Source organism: Acinonyx jubatus, chromosome A2 (genome assembly GCF_027475565.1).
Source record: "Acinonyx jubatus isolate Ajub_Pintada_27869175 chromosome A2, VMU_Ajub_asm_v1.0, whole genome shotgun sequence".
In the NCBI taxonomy this organism is placed as follows: domain Eukaryota; kingdom Metazoa; phylum Chordata; class Mammalia; order Carnivora; family Felidae; genus Acinonyx; species Acinonyx jubatus.
In genome coordinates this window covers 54,165,913-54,181,535 of record NC_069383.1, presented here as the reverse complement: position 1 = coordinate 54,181,535, position 15,623 = coordinate 54,165,913, and the positions used below count along the sequence as shown (strand labels likewise).

The 15,623-nt window shown below is 40.7% G+C and overlaps 1 protein-coding gene across 2 annotated transcripts in view; it reads left to right on the top strand.

Annotated features, from left to right (window-relative positions):
• Positions 1-15,623, top strand: part of DNAH11 (dynein axonemal heavy chain 11) — a 349,268-nt gene that overhangs the window by 313,840 nt on the left and 19,805 nt on the right. For both annotated transcript variants that reach the window (XM_053218315.1, XM_053218314.1), the window contains 4 exons: positions 786-913; positions 4,784-5,011; positions 10,346-10,537; positions 13,412-13,531. In XM_053218315.1, coding sequence (XP_053074290.1) covers positions 786-913; positions 4,784-5,011; positions 10,346-10,537; positions 13,412-13,531 — 668 coding nt within the window. The remainder of the gene's footprint in view (positions 1-785; positions 914-4,783; positions 5,012-10,345; positions 10,538-13,411; positions 13,532-15,623) is intronic.

Below are 15,623 nucleotides of genomic sequence, written 5' to 3'. Positions count from 1 at the left end.
TAGTTTCTTCCTCTCTCTTTCTCTCTCTCTCTTTCTCTCCTTTTTCATTTGTTGGAGATTGAGTACATGGAAAATGTAAGGCTAATAACACTGTAGTCTGAAGAAATGCTCAAATGGAACATTCCTCTGGTTGGCATAATGCAAGTTTCCTTTGTACTGTTTTCCACCTTTTGACTATATAAGGGCCAGAGGGCAATTTTCTCCATGCTCGTGTAATCTTGTGCCCCCTGTGACTAAATAGTGGTCATTAGAGCAAGCCTATTCGATTGTGCAAGGCACTGTCGCTTTGTGCTCTGGATTACTATTCCCCTCAGCCCGCACCAAGAGTACCAGGTTAATAGAGCTGTGACCTGACTGTGCTCGATTCAAGCATGGCCACAAGGTGAGAGTCTCCTGCATTTACCCAATGAGCCAATTTGTTCAAAAAATGATGTGATATCTACCACATGTTGCTCCTTTTTATGAGGGAAATGCTTTTCTACTCCTGCAAGAGTTAATAAAGCTCAGTAACAATACTTGCCATCTATCAAAATGTCAAAAGCTTCATTACCATAAAACCAGAGGAACTTATTTCCACAGGCTTAGCTAATGCTCATAAGGAGGCAGCTGTTGAGAGCTCAAAATGCTGCTTGTTGAAACGACCGAAGTTTAGTTTGGCTTCTTTAGGAGAGTGACCTAGAAGGTGACAGCAGTCACCACAGACAGACCCTGGGCCTCAGAATTCCGCACCCTTCTCATCTGTCCTTGATTCACTCTTCCCCTCACCGTGTTGTACCCTCTCACAGGCAAAAGACTGGGGTTTACGATAGACTCGGGAAAATTCCACAACGTGTCTTTAGGACAAGGCCAGGAGACGGTGGCAGAAAAGGCACTGGAGAAAGCTTCCAAAGGAGGACACTGGGTCCTACTCCAAGTGAGTATTCCCTCTTCTCGGACAATGCTGGGACTGAACACAGGGGAGGGACAGCGCAGAGTTGTCCTGACCCACAGGAATGAGCCTTCCTCATGACATCTGGTGATTTGCCGAGTCTTGGGGTTCTCTCAGTGTCCATGACACCTCCACAGGTGATAAGAGACTCTGCTTACAAGGATACCTATCATATTTTGAGGGATTTCCTAGTCATTGTGCTTTAAAATTAAAAATATTACAGGGAATCCTCTTATCCTCTTGACTTACAGATATCTGGAATACTCCAGTAGTGCTTCAGGATGAACAGGCTTGTATAGATTGCCAAGGCCCGTGTCCTAAAACCTCACATTTGCAAGTTGCTTTTAAAGTTAACAGAGCATTTTGGGGACGTCTGAGTGGTTCAGTCGGTTAAGTGTCCAACTCTCGTTTTCAGCTCAGGTCATGATCTCACGGTTTGTGGGTTCAAGCCCCACGTCAGGCTCTTTGGTAACCTCATGGAGCCTGCTTCAGATTCTCTTTCTCCCTCTCTCTCTCTGCCCCTCCCCCACGTGCTCTCTCTCAAAAATAAACATTTAAAAAAAAAAGCGAAGTTGACAGAGCATTTTTGCATTTATTACCTCATGCAACTCTGACTCTGCCCCTAAATTGTGTTACATTTCCTTTGTTTGTAAGTTAAGGGGATTAGAGTCGATAACTCCTTTATCCCTTCTAGTGCTAGCATTACATGGGTCTTTGACTCTAACCCACTGTCCTCCCAGGTGATTCCCTTGGCTGGGGATTCTAGCAAGAACCCAGGAACGAGTGGAGCTCAGGCAAGCTTTAGGGGGCACGTGGGAGCCATCCTGACTCCTTCTCCAGCAAGGCATGCCGGCTGTCTCATCCGGTCTGGAAGTAGCCATTTAATTGGCAGCCCAGTGAACCTAAAGTTTCTCATTCACACCAGATCCTTTGCAAGGATACATGATCTCTAATCATTATAGCAAAGCTGCCAGGATCGGTGCTGTCCTCCCATTATGAAAAACAAAAACATGAGCTTCGGAGTGGTCTGGAGAGCCTCAAGGCCACGCAGCTGCAAAGCGGCAGGGCTGGTATTCAAGTTCAGGTCTGTTTGGTGGCAAGCACCATTTTTTCCTCTGCTAGCTTGTGTGGCCACCCTGGCACAGAGATAGGACACTGGCCTCCCTCAGTGCCTCCAGAATCCAGGGTTGATGCATTTTGAGTTTCTACTGAAATAAAATTGGATCCATGAAGAAGCTGCCCAGGCTCCAAGCAGAACATAACCCTCCGGGAAAGTAACACCCACTGCTTAGGTGATACTTCAGTAAGGTGACTTGGGGTAGGGGTTACCCTCTGAGGCTCACAAAGTCAGCCAGGTAACGGTGGAGGGTTTATTTTTTCAGAGATGGAAGTTGTTGCTCTGACAGTTGGGTAGATGCTGAGATCTTCCTGCCAAAGTAAGTTCTTTGAGAATTCTCATGTGTCCAGCATCTCAGCCTAGGAAGAAACTAGGAGGGGTATGGTCATCCTCAGGAGAACGTAGTATTCAAAGTAAAATGTTTCTGTTATTTTTCTCTCTATGCCAAGTTGCCATTTGCCCCCAAAATTCAAGTTGTAAGTTTTACCATAAAAAAAAAAAAATCTCAGAAGACCTCGTCTCGTGAAGGATCTGCTTTTGGTTATCTGTCCTAGATGTTTGATTTTTGTTCTTAGTGGTAAACCAGTAATTAAGGATGTAACTTCTTAGCTGTTCCTCTCTGGACATAGAATAATTGGAGAGGAGGGATTGCCCCAGGCTTTGGCTATTCTAATTTCTGGAGGTTTCTAGTATCTCTTTGCCATTTAAAAGAGAAGTAGGACTTTGAATAAAGAGGTGACCAGAATGATGAGAACTCATTATATTGTTTGTAATGTACGTTAAATTGTATCAGCATAGGCACATGATTTGTATGCACATGTTAATAAGGTCTTAACCAAACTCTACACTAGTCAGTTACTGTGATGAGATAGAGCCCTTCGAGGGATGTTTAGCTAGCATTGTATCAGTAGCCCATACTCCAGAGAAAACTATTACATAGGTATCAGGGTGGTAGCTATCTATATCTCAGATGTACACCATATGGTTTGGAAATTGACAAAATGGATTTTAAAAATCTATTTTCATGGGCAAAGTAGACGGTTTCCAAGATACATGGATTGGCTAAAAATGTTGCACAGGCATTGGTGCCCTGGGACAAGCAAGCACAAGAATCCAGCCAATCGCAAAGCCAAGATCCCCACAAATGACTCCCAGGCTGGACTCCAGAGTGTGCCTGTGTTGAGAGGTGGCTCACCTGGTGATGGTTTTCTTCCCTGACCAGAGTCGCTGCCTAGAATATTTTTATATTTGTTTCAAGTAAACTTCTCAAGTAAGGTATTGTTGTAGTCCATAAGATAGAGAATTAGGTCATATTTGAGCTTGCAAAACAGGTTTTATTGTTCTTTTGTTTCTGCTTGCTTGTGTGAGTGGCACAGTCAGGTGTGAGAAGTACTCTTGCCGCAATCTAGTAGCAAGCGTGGAAGCCAGGAGTCTCAGAACCCTGACTTACTGATAAGCTTGCAAAGGTTGCCAGACCACAGTATCACGGAGCAGGTGGCTTCATCAACAGAAATTTAATTTCTTACAGTTCTGCAGGCCAGAAGTCTGAGACCAAGTGGTCAGTAGGGTTGGTGTCTTCTGAGGCCTCTCTCCTCGGTGTGTAGATGGTTGTCTCGTCTCTGTGTCTCCATGTGGTCTTCCCTCTGTGTGCGTCCTCATCACCCCTTCTCATAAGGACACAAGCCATATCGGATTAATTGTTGCATCTAGTCTTAATTACCTCTTTAAAGACCTATTCCAAATACAGACATATTCTGAGGTACTGATGGTTAGGATTTCAACATTTGCCAAAGGAAAATAGCCTAATAATGTGAACAACTGAATTGGCATGCGTCTTTTTACAACAGAACTGTTTTCAAAGAAAGATACCTATTTGACTATTCCATTACCTATTTGCCTTTCTTATTTTTTTGTGGGATTTTTTTTGTAGCTGTTGTAATCTTAAATGTTTTTGTTTGTTGGAAATAATTACATATTCCTGGGGGTGATGTTTCAATCACTATTTAAGGACTTCTCCAGAACCAGAGAGCGTGTGAGGGTATGGCCTTTATACTTCTCTCACAGCATCAACTGCCATGTACTCTGTGGGTATTTAGTATTGGAGGATTGTGAATCACAAAGCGGAAAATCAGGAAGTGATAGTGGTGACATCTGTTTCATGATTTTTGACAGCTCTAGGGTTTAAGAAAAATCATGCTAGGAATCCGCAGAGCATCTTAACAAGGAGTGATTTCTTTTTCAGCTAGCCTTTCACCCCTCACATCCTTTGAGTTCATGTACTAATGAGTAGGAGTTGAATAGAGGAGGTTTGCATCAGAAACATTGAAGTGGGTGATCAGGTACATTGCTAGCTTTTAGTTTTTATACTTTACTCAACTAACCAGATAGGTCTCAATAATTGAGTTTAAACTGTAACAATGAAAATTATCAGGAACTCCATCTCAAAGGTGATTGGTGGGTGTTGGATGTGGGTAAGTGTTGTTGGAAGGAGATCTGGGTTAACAAAAATAACCTATGGTGATTTGGAGCCCTAAATGTGTTCCATGTACAGGTGTATTTTGGTGTTTGCTTTTGTTCCCTAACATGATAATAAAGGAAAAATTAAATCCTTTAATTTAATACATTAAATTTATATATAGGAAATATATATACATTTATATATAGGAATATGTTGTGATCCCATAATTTAAGTAATATCCTTTAGTTTCACAGGAGTTATGAGCCATACTGTTTTTCAGAATGTCCATTTGGTAGCCAAGTGGCTAGGAACCCTGGAGAAACTCCTTGAACGATTCAGCCAAGGAAGCCACAGAGATTACAGAGTTTTCATGAGTGCCAAATCTGCACCTACACCAAGTGAACACATCATCCCTCAAGGACTCCTGGAAAACTCCATTAAAATTACCAATGAACCCCCCACAGGGATGCTGGCCAATTTGCATGCCGCCCTCTACAACTTTGATCAGGTAAGAAAGCAGAAGCCTGGTCTGACAGTGGTCAGGGTCTTCTCACAAAACCATGGGGCCGTTATCTACTCAGGTGTCTTGTGCAGAGAGATGAAGTGAAATCTCAGAGTGTGTTTTAATCTCTTGAAAGGATCACCTGTCACTGCCTATTCCAGTGACTAAAAAAAATCTGTGTTTTGCCCTAAAACTACAAGCCACATGTTTAAGGAGAGTAAATTACATCCCTTTCTGAGGAACCTACTTATTGAAGACAAACATGGTAGGCTGGTATCTCCTAGCACAGGAGGAGGAAGAGCCATCGTTACTCCTGTTAATGTTCTTGAGAGTGACAACAGTAATTACTTAGGAAGAATTTCAGTATAATATTTAATGCTTTAGATCTGGTTTTGATGTGAGTAAACTTAAACCATCTTTTCAGATTATATCCATGTTGCCTTCTTACTTATATCTTGATTTCCACCTAAAATAAATTAATAAATATACTTTGATCATCATTATTCTCCTTGTCCAAATTATCGCATCTATCTACTCAAGTCTTTTAAGCAAGTTTCCTTTGTGGTTGTGTCTCTGAGTTCCCATTCCCTCTGATTTCCCACCCTTGGGAAACAGTATTCTTATTCGGAGAAGTAGAATGAATTCCAAAGAGAAAATACATAAGATTTGGTGGTAAATATTAAGCTTCCTGTTAGAAATATTATGATTCTGTATGAAGTATGCTTCACTTTTTCATCAGTATCTTCTGGGCCACCTTAGATTATACTTTTGAAGAATACAGTTAATTACCTAATTAAATAATTAATGTATAGCCTATGTAAACACAGTAGACTGTGTAAACAGAAGGTACTTAAAAAATCTTGTTGAAACTATTATATATATTCAGTATATTTTTTGGTGGACTCTGGCAGGCATGTATTTTTTTTTTTTTTTATCTATCAATTTATAGTTTCTGAACACTTAGGACATTCTCAAGCTCTTTGACAAAGCTAGTACAAAAGAGGATTTTTTGGATATATTTATATAGGATTTATCCAGCCCCCTAGAACAGTTGTCTGTATTTGTGAAAAGTGAGCATTTTATGAACAAATAAGCTTCAGCCCACCTTTTTTTGTTTTTTTGTTTTTTGTTTTAGTAAGGACCTCTCTGACAATCTAATACAACTAGGGATACTCTTCCCAGGGACATACACATTTAAAAATTTGTTGCATATAATCATAGAAGAATCCTTTCTCCTGTTCTCATTTATTCATTAAAGTATTGGTTCTTTTGACTATTACTTGGAAGGCCACTTAGATTAACTGAAGTTTACATTTACTGGAAAGACTCTTACATACTTCAAGAGGAAATATTTATCTAGTAGAAAGGACCCTCCGAAATATTAAGACTAAATTTGATCATAAGTGGCAAAAACAAAGATAATCAAAGTTATTCATTTAATGAACTTCCTATCAAACCTGCTATAGCCAAAACCAAACCCACAAAAACTCTAAAGAAAATCTAAAAATTTTAGAACAGTCTTTTATGAATGCTGACCTGTCATGTTAGAAAACAAAATGTGGTTTTACTCACATGATGCAATTCAAGGGTATTCACCTGTACTCCCTGGTCATCTGTGAATAGGTTCCCAGTGCCCTTTAATCAGTTAGAATTATGGTTGGCTACCTATGAAAGAAGTACAAAACAACAGTGGTTTAAAAAAGGTTAAAGTATTTCTGTCACATGAGGATTCTGGAGGTAGGTCATTCAGAGTTAAGTGTGTCACACAAAGTTATCAGTCTAGTTGTTTTACAGTGCACTGTTTCTAGAATGGGCTTGCCAGAGTCCCAGTGGCAGTCCCCATGTCGATGTTCCTGACAGTAGGATAAAAGCCAGAGCAAAGAAGATGACCATGGATATGTGTTTGCTTTCTTTTAAGGATGCTTCCTATGAGTTAATACACAGTATTTCTCCTTTCACCTCACTGGTCATATTGAGTCACATTGTGTTCCCTAGCTCAAGAGAGGCTGGGAGAAGTCCATTTACCTTGGACAGCCATGTGCCCAGCTCAAAGTTGGCAGTGAGACCTTTGAGGACAGGCAACTAGTGATCTGTATCACAGATTTGCCACTTTCCCAAGGCTACTTGTATCATCGTGGGTGTTCTGTGTTGCTGCCATGGTCTTAGGTAGCTGAAGCCTGTGACATGGACCTTGGGTACTCGTCCAGGTTAGGGAAACAAGTCCCAGTCACCCATGTTGTCTGGGTGTCTTTCTCGGATGAAAAAGCACCCAAGGGATCCAGACAAATGAACTGTTTTGTTTGGGTGTTTTTATGTTTTTACATGTTTTAATATTCAAATCAAATTAAATGTGTATTTTTAATCTTACCCCCAAATCAGAATTTACCTCTGAACTTTGATATGTGTGTTCATAAGGAACAAAGTTTAATATTAGTCCTTTATTGGGGTGCATGGGTGGCTCAGTTGGTCAAGCGTCTAGCTCTTGATTTCAGCCCAGGTCATGATCATGCTGACAGCACAGAGCCTGCTTGGGATCCTCTCCCTCTCCCTCTCCTCTCTCTGTCCCTCCTCTGCACATGCTGTCTCTCTCAAAATAAATAAATAAAACTTTAAAAAAAATTAGTCCTTTTCGGAGCATTCCAGAATATCTTTGTAAAGGCAATCGTTAAGTGACCAAGATGTAAAAAACTATTTCTTGTGGGATGCTGCTTCCCTATGTATCTCAGCTCAGTAGCAGCTGCCTTTTGAAGATGTGCTAAGGGAATACTGTTTAGACTCTTTTCATACCCAGATAATAACTACATTTTTTTAAATTTTTTTAACGTTTATTTTTTTTTGAGACAGAGAGAGAGCATGAATGGGGGGAGGGTCAGAGAGAGGGAGACACAGAATCAGAAGCAGGCTCCAGGCTCTGAGCTGTCAGCACAGAGCCCGATGCGGGGCTCGAACTCGTGAACCACAAGATCATGACCTGAGCCGAAGTCGGACACTTAACCGACTGAGCCACCCAGGCGCCCCTATAACTACATTTTTAAAGTCAGAGTATAGATTTCTTTTTCTGTAAGATTTACAGCAGAAACAAATAATTGGTAGCTTTGTATGTAAAATTGGCATCTGTGTGCATACAACCCTGTTATGTGTGTGTGGATGCCTGTTCTGTATTCACAGTGCTATTTGCATATTTTCTGATATTAATTTGCTCATCATTTGGTTTATAAAAATATGATTGACCTGAAATGTAGAGTGTTAGGTAGAGTCATACTTTTTCCTAGTTAGAAAAGCTTGCTTCATATTTTCTTCCAGTGGCATTTGTATTATCAGAGCATAATGAGCATTAAGTTGTAACTCTTTAGTGCTGAGGATAAAACTAAATCAATTATATGAAATATAGATGGAATAAATGTACTTGATTATTATAGGATCTTCATTTCCTCTGGACTGTATGTAATTTAGGGAGGGGTTAGGCTTGTTAGATCATAATTCCTAAGTAAAAGTTTGATGCTTCTGTTTCATCTCCTAGAAGTTTTGTACATTTAAAACCAGTATATTGTGAGGGGCACCTGGGTGGCTCAGTCGGTTAAGTGTCCGACTTCATCTCAGGTCATGATCTTGTAGTTGGTGAGTTGGAGTCCCACTTTAGGCTCTGTGCTGTCAGTGCAGAGCCTGTTTGGTATTCTCTGCCCCTCCCCCACTCCCATTCACATTCGCGCTCTCTCTCTCTCTCTCTGTCTCAAAAATAAACATTTAAAAATACCTAAACAAAACTAATATATGTTTATATTCTTCAAGATTAATTCCAATTTTGTGGTTTCTATTTTTTTCTCTCACAAGTTTGTCTTTTATTTCGTGTTTAATTGTGGAAATGTTATGTTTAATGATCATATATTTTCAAGCCCCATAAATTACCTAGAAATGGCTCAGTGCTTTAGAATGTCCTAATGATTTAGTTGGGTGTGCACTGTGGGTGGCCTTGCCAGTTCTAGAACTATATCTGGTAGTAACCCAGAATTCTGATGATAGTCGGAAAGAAACTAAAAAGCTTCTTCTAGTCTTGGAACAAGAGGACAAATCTTGTCTTGGTTTAGACTTACACTAGGAGTTGCCTGAGAGACCACCTCTGAACTCCCACCCTGAAGGTGCTAAATATACTTGGTAGATGGCCCAGTTGTCAGATCCAAATGTGGACTGGCTGTAATTTGACCATTTTAAAGGACAAAGCAAGAAGATGAATCTCTGGCCTTATCTTCCTCTGCTGCCCAACATCAATTGAAGTAATCCTTGTTGGCCTCACAGAACCGTCAAATGTGAGAATAAAGTACTACTCCCTTTAAGCCAAAGAGTGGATGCCTGTTGTACACCTTTTAATTTCATGGCTGTGGGAGCCATAACCATGTCAGCATGCCAGGATTTAATTTTCCCTCTGTGATTAAAAAAAAAAAAAAACCTCAAGTTACAGATCTAGCCTACAGGGTGTGTGTTTTCCAATGTTCCTTATGCCATCCTCTCAACCCAGCAATGAATTCTACTTTTAAGTTCATTGGAAGGAAACCATTTGTCAGGGTGATTATATTAGTTCAGGTACAGTACAAAATTATAGTGATCCAAATGAGGTAACCTCTCTCCCATATAGTTGGCAGCTCTCTTTCATGAGGTCAGGTACACACCCGGGCTGGTAGGTGCCTCTACCATAACTCACTCATGGCTTCCATGGTTGGCTAGTCGTCATCATTTCTAGCCCACAAAAAAGGAAAAGAGTGACAACCAGGGCGAGCGATTTCCTTTTAAGTAAATGGCATGAAAATTGTACACATCACTTCTGCTCAAATTCTGTTGGCAAGAACTTGGTCATATGGCACATCTGGTTTCAAGAGAGGATGGAAATCGTTTTTTGATGGGTGGCCATGTGCCCAGGTAATCTGTATTACTATGAAGCCCCGGGAAATGCAGGGCTGAGGTTAAGTAGTATCCTGCTACGCTGATGAAACTAAGATGGTGTCCTTTGGCCATCTAGATTTTTCAAGGAGAATTTTGCAGGGGAAAATGATATCAAGCAGTATTATCACTGCTCAAAATGAATGGTCTCATTTTCTAGTGAATTTAGAAGCGTTCAGTAAAATAACTGAAGCAAAGTGAAAGCATTTGCCTTAAATTAACAGACGGGCAAACGCCAAATGGTCAGTCTCCTATTACCCCCTCATAGGATGGGCAGCCATGCTTAAAACTGCATGTTACCCCTGTCCGAGATCTCCTGCCAAGTTTTGTGCAAGATTATCGAAAACTCAGACCCTTGCCCTTGGAAACCGTACAGAGGGAGAATCAACGATTTTTCTTCTCTCCCAGGATACACTTGAAGCATGCTCCAAGGAGCAGGAGTTTAAAAGCATCCTCTTTTCTCTGTGCTACTTCCACGCTTGTGTCGCTGGGAGACTAAGGTTTGGCCCCCAGGGCTGGAGCCGCAGCTATCCTTTCAATCCTGGAGACCTCACCGTCTGTGCAGGCGTCCTCTACAACTACTTAGAGGCAAACCCTAACGTAAGTGCCAGTGGTCAGATAACCTCTTCCAAAGAGTGTACTGAATCTGTCAGTCTTTGGCCACTATCAAATGGACCGTAATTTCTCTTCTGAAGCTATTATTGAAATATCTGACACTATATATGCATCTTCTGCCAAGTGTGAAAAGAAACCAGATCAAAGGTTTTCCAGCAGTGGATGCTCGAACTTCATAAGATAGGTCAAACCAGTTCTACATCAGCAGCTTAGTGCATAAAAAAAAAATGTCCTTCATTATGTTAACAAAAACAGTGGTTTACATGTGCATATATGCCAGATTCATTAGGCAGGTAATGAAGCATTTGCACAAATGTAATTACATACAGCAATTCTGACAGTTCATAACACTGCATTAATAATCACTACAATTAGTTCTTATGATGGAAGCAATTTACAGCGCGTCACATGTATAAATAATGGTGCATTTCCTGCATATGTCATTATTATGTATTAAGGATGCCACCTTGTTGTGACTTTCTCAGTAATGTTCCCCTTGATTGGAAGTTAAAGGTAGATGAATGATTTTATTTCATAGCTAAAATGTGTTTTACAGGTGGGGATGGGAATGCCTCATCAAGAACATTTGTACAAACTCTTGTAAACCCAGTGATTGGATTTCCAAACGGAAGAACCATTTGTAAGGATTTTCTGGCTTAGTCTTCACAAAAGAAACTTTTTCCATTAAGTTCAATCTGTTCAAATTGAGATCTATTTGTCAAAAACAACCGGGTGTTGTGCTCTGGACAACAACACTGTTCTATAAGTTTCTAGAACTCCTCCATATTTCTGTGTCTTAAGGTTTGCTTTATGTTCTTCTGGTAGCCGTTGTTACAATTTTTCTTATCAACTCAGTTTTCTCAAGCTTTAGAGGTGATTTGACTGCTATCAAAATAGGTACACTTAGTATATCATGTGGGTTGCTCTCCCAAACAACATATTTTGAGCAGGTTGTAACCACAATATATGGTTTTAATATGGTATGTGATGATCAGCATTCCATATCTATCATTTCTTAAATGTATAAAATTTGAGCATATTTTGACTTTCCTAATAAGTAATATTCTGTGTTGATCTTACCATGTTTTCTTTAAAATGTCACATGTAAGGTTGGCTACTACAGTAGTTCTGGCTAGAAAGTGAAATGGACCACTTAAAACTTTCATACAAGTCCATACTGAGGCTGAGACAAAGAGTATTATCCCATTTGAGCTGAATCCTGTTCACAGGAGAGTTCGAAATGAAGGGGAGAAGGAGAGGAACGGATTCCTGTCTCTCTCCAGCTCTCACATCCTGAGAGGTGGCAACCCCAGGGAGCCAAGTGGGTCCTGTCTGCCACTGCCCCCAGTGGTGTTCCTGGATCAACACAGCTTTCGGATTTTGACACCCTTTGCTCTCTCAGATGTCTAGACCCAAGTCATCTACCACACATGGTGAAGCAAGTTACCAGGATTTGGGAGTTAAGTTATGTACACGGAGTTAGGTGGTACAAATTGCCCTTTTCAGGAATGCGTATGTAAAAAAGAATAGTTCCCTGGTTGATTAAAATCTTGAGGGAGATACATATCAGATGGTAGAATGCCTAATGGGTATTACTTCAACGTACTCAGAGAAATGAAATGGAGAGGTCTTCGTTTCCCGTCCATTTCAGAAGGACAGGATGGAAGGTGCCCGAAGGGAGCATGGTACAGTCCACTCACCTCTCTCATTGCTCACTCACATCAGACCGGCTTAAAAGAAAGACATATTTGAGGTCCATTTATTCAAATTCAAATAAACTTGTAGCAAGTACATTGGAATAGTTGAAGCAATTTTACTTGTTCTGTCACATCATGCAACAAATGAAGGCTATAATTAAGTTTTTACTTGAACTGTTGGGAGGCAATCTACTGCCCTTGAGGGTATAAAGGTTCCTGTCTAGAAAGGCTTCATCACAGACTGGCATGTTTTGCAAACCCAGAGGAAGCTAAAGGGGGGCAGAGAGAGGCTTCAAATCCCGTGAAGCCAAATAAAGAGATACCGTTATTTCTTGAATACCACATGGTACAATCATTAGTTCCAACCCTCAGAACAATCATGTAGGCCAGTCATGCCATAAACCCAGCCCTCACATCAGTCTGTAGCAAGGGGATTGGTCTGCCTGGATTTTTGTAAGGTAATAGAGGTGTAAATGCACCCCAAATTCAGATTGTGTAGCATTTTCTTTCTTTGCCTAGATGAGATCATAAAACGTGCTCTAAATCAGATCATAAAAACATGTCATACCTGAAAGGCCCTGCAAAGTTATACCTTTTCTTAATTTTTAGATGAGATATTGAATGTTTAAAGTTTACCTACATGACGTGTTCTAGGAGCAATTGCTTTAAAATCTGCATCAAAAGTTCATTGTTGGGGTGCTTGGGTGGCTCAGTTGGTTAAGCATCTGACTTGGGCTCAGGTCATGATCTCACGGTTCATGGGTTCGAGCCCCACACTGGGCTGCGAACTGACAGTGTGGAACCTACGTGGGATTCTTTCTTTCCCTCTCTCTCTCTCTGCCCCTCGTCCGCTCGCGGGAGGACACGCATAAGCGCGTTCTCTGTCTCAAAATAAATAAGCTTTAAATCACACTTCCTTTTAAAAAAAAGTTCAGTATTAGTGACTTTTCACTGAATGTATTAAAACACACTGAAAAGAATTTTCTCAAATTCTATGGAGAAACCTAAACAATTTCTGAACCTCTTTTAAATGTTCCTGTTGATAGGGATTTGAGGGAACACTGTGTTAGAGGGGCTTGTAGAGAGGCATGTGCTGCTAGTTGACCACTCTGAGACCGTTGCATCGGCCTGGAAATGAACACTTGTGTGATCTCCCTCCCAGGTCCCGTGGGAAGATCTCCGTTATCTCTTTGGTGAGATCATGTATGGGGGACACATCACAGATGATTGGGATCGCAGACTGTGTCGGGTGTATTTGGACAAATTCATTACTCCATCTCTGGTAAGGCACTTTCAATTGATTTTACAGAGAAGAAAATTCTAGTAAGATTTTTTTTAACTAATGTCACTATATAAATACTTAAATATTACTGAGGCGTCATGGCCTTTTGTGAGTATATTCTGGCCTACCATCAAGGATTTTAGAAATGTGTTAGAAATTGTGCAGAGTCTTGGGCTCCATCCCAGAGCTATGGAATCAGAATCTGTTTCACCAAGACCTCCTGGGTGATGTCTGTGCGCGTCTGCTGTGCTGTGCCCAGGTGAAGGGCACATTCACCGACTGTCCGGATCTTTGGAATAACCCTGGACGGTATGCAGAACTGACACTGTTAGCCTATTTTATAGGGAGACACTGAAGCGTGGCTTGCCCCAGGACAACCCATTCCCATGGGCAAGAGCTCCAGCCAGAAGATAGGTATACTGATTTCAATTTGGGGTTCTAATATAAGTGAAATTTATAGTTTTCTCCCCGTCACAGAAGCCATGGAGTATTCTAAATTTTGATCACTAACTCTTAAATATGTACATCCTCAGGAAAAATGTGATGTGAGAACTCAGTTTTTCTGTCTGTGAGGAAGGGTAGAGTACCCACTGTACTGGAAGTTGAAAGAGACCACACTCCTTTTCCTATTTCTCATTTTACCAACCCAATATCTGGACAGATCAAATGGGCACTCAGTTTGCGTCCAGGCTGCATTCCTGGAAAACATGCTCAGTCCCTGTTTTCCATATTGAAATAACTGCACGTGGTGGCCACACTTTTTTTTCATGCTCTCACCAAGGCCTCCATGTTCATGGCCATTGCCTTATTTCTTAGAAATGCAAGGCACCCTGTACCATGCCATCTTTGTTTTTGCTTGAACAAGACACCAACTGTGTTTAACATAGTGCCAATGTAACTTCTTTGACATTGGCCATGGAATTTCTTTCTAGATGGGTCTCCTGAGGCAAGGGAAACAAAAACAAAAATAAACTGTTGGGACATCATCAAAATAAAAAGCTTCTGCACAGTGAAGGAAACAATCAACAGAACTAAAAGGCAACCTACAGAACGGGAGAAGATATTTGCAAATGACATACCTGATAAAGGGTTAGTAGCCAAATTATATAAAGAACTTATACAACTTAACACTCAAAAAATGAATAATCCAATGTCAAAAGAAGGGTGCCTGGGTGGCTCAGTCAGCTAAGCGTCCAACTTTACCTCAGGTCACGATTTCCCAGTTTGTGATTTCGAGCCCCACATCAGGCTCTTTGTTGACTGCTCGGAGCCTGGAGCCTGCTTTGGATTCTGTGTCTCCCTCTCTCTCTGTGTCCTCCTGGGCTTGTGCGCGCGCTCTCTCTCTCTCTCTCTCTCTCTCTCTCTCTCTCTCTCTCAAAAGTAAGTAAATAAACATTAAAACAAAAAGGGCAGAAGACATGAACAGACACTTTCCCAAAGAAGACATACAGATGCCCAACAGATAAATGAAAAGGTGCTCAACATCACTGATCACCAGGGAAACACAAATGAAAATGACAATGAGGTATCACCTCACACTGTCAAATGACTTAAGTTAATAACGTAAGAAACGAGGTGTCGTCAAGCATGTGGAAAAAGGGGAACCATCTTACACTGTTTGTGGGAATGCAAACTGGTGCAGCCACTCTGGAAAACAGTATGGAGGCTCCTCAAAAAGTTAAAAATAGAACTACCCTATGATCCAGCAATCTTACTACTAGATACTTACCCCCAAAATACAAAAATACTAATTCAGAGGAATAAATGCATCCTGTTGTTTATAGCAGTATTATCTACAATAGCCAAATTATGGAAACAGCTCAAGTGTTCATTGACAGATGAATGGATAAAGATGTGGTGTGTGTGTGTGTATATATATATATATATATACACACATACATACACACACACATACACACACACACATACACACATACAGTGCAATATTACCCATAAAAAAGAATGAAATCTTGCCATGTGCCAACAATGTGGAGGCATTTAGAGAGTACTAGGCTAAGTGAAATAAGTCAGAGAAAAACCAATACCATATGATTCCATATGGAATTTAAGAAACAAAACAAATGAGCAAACA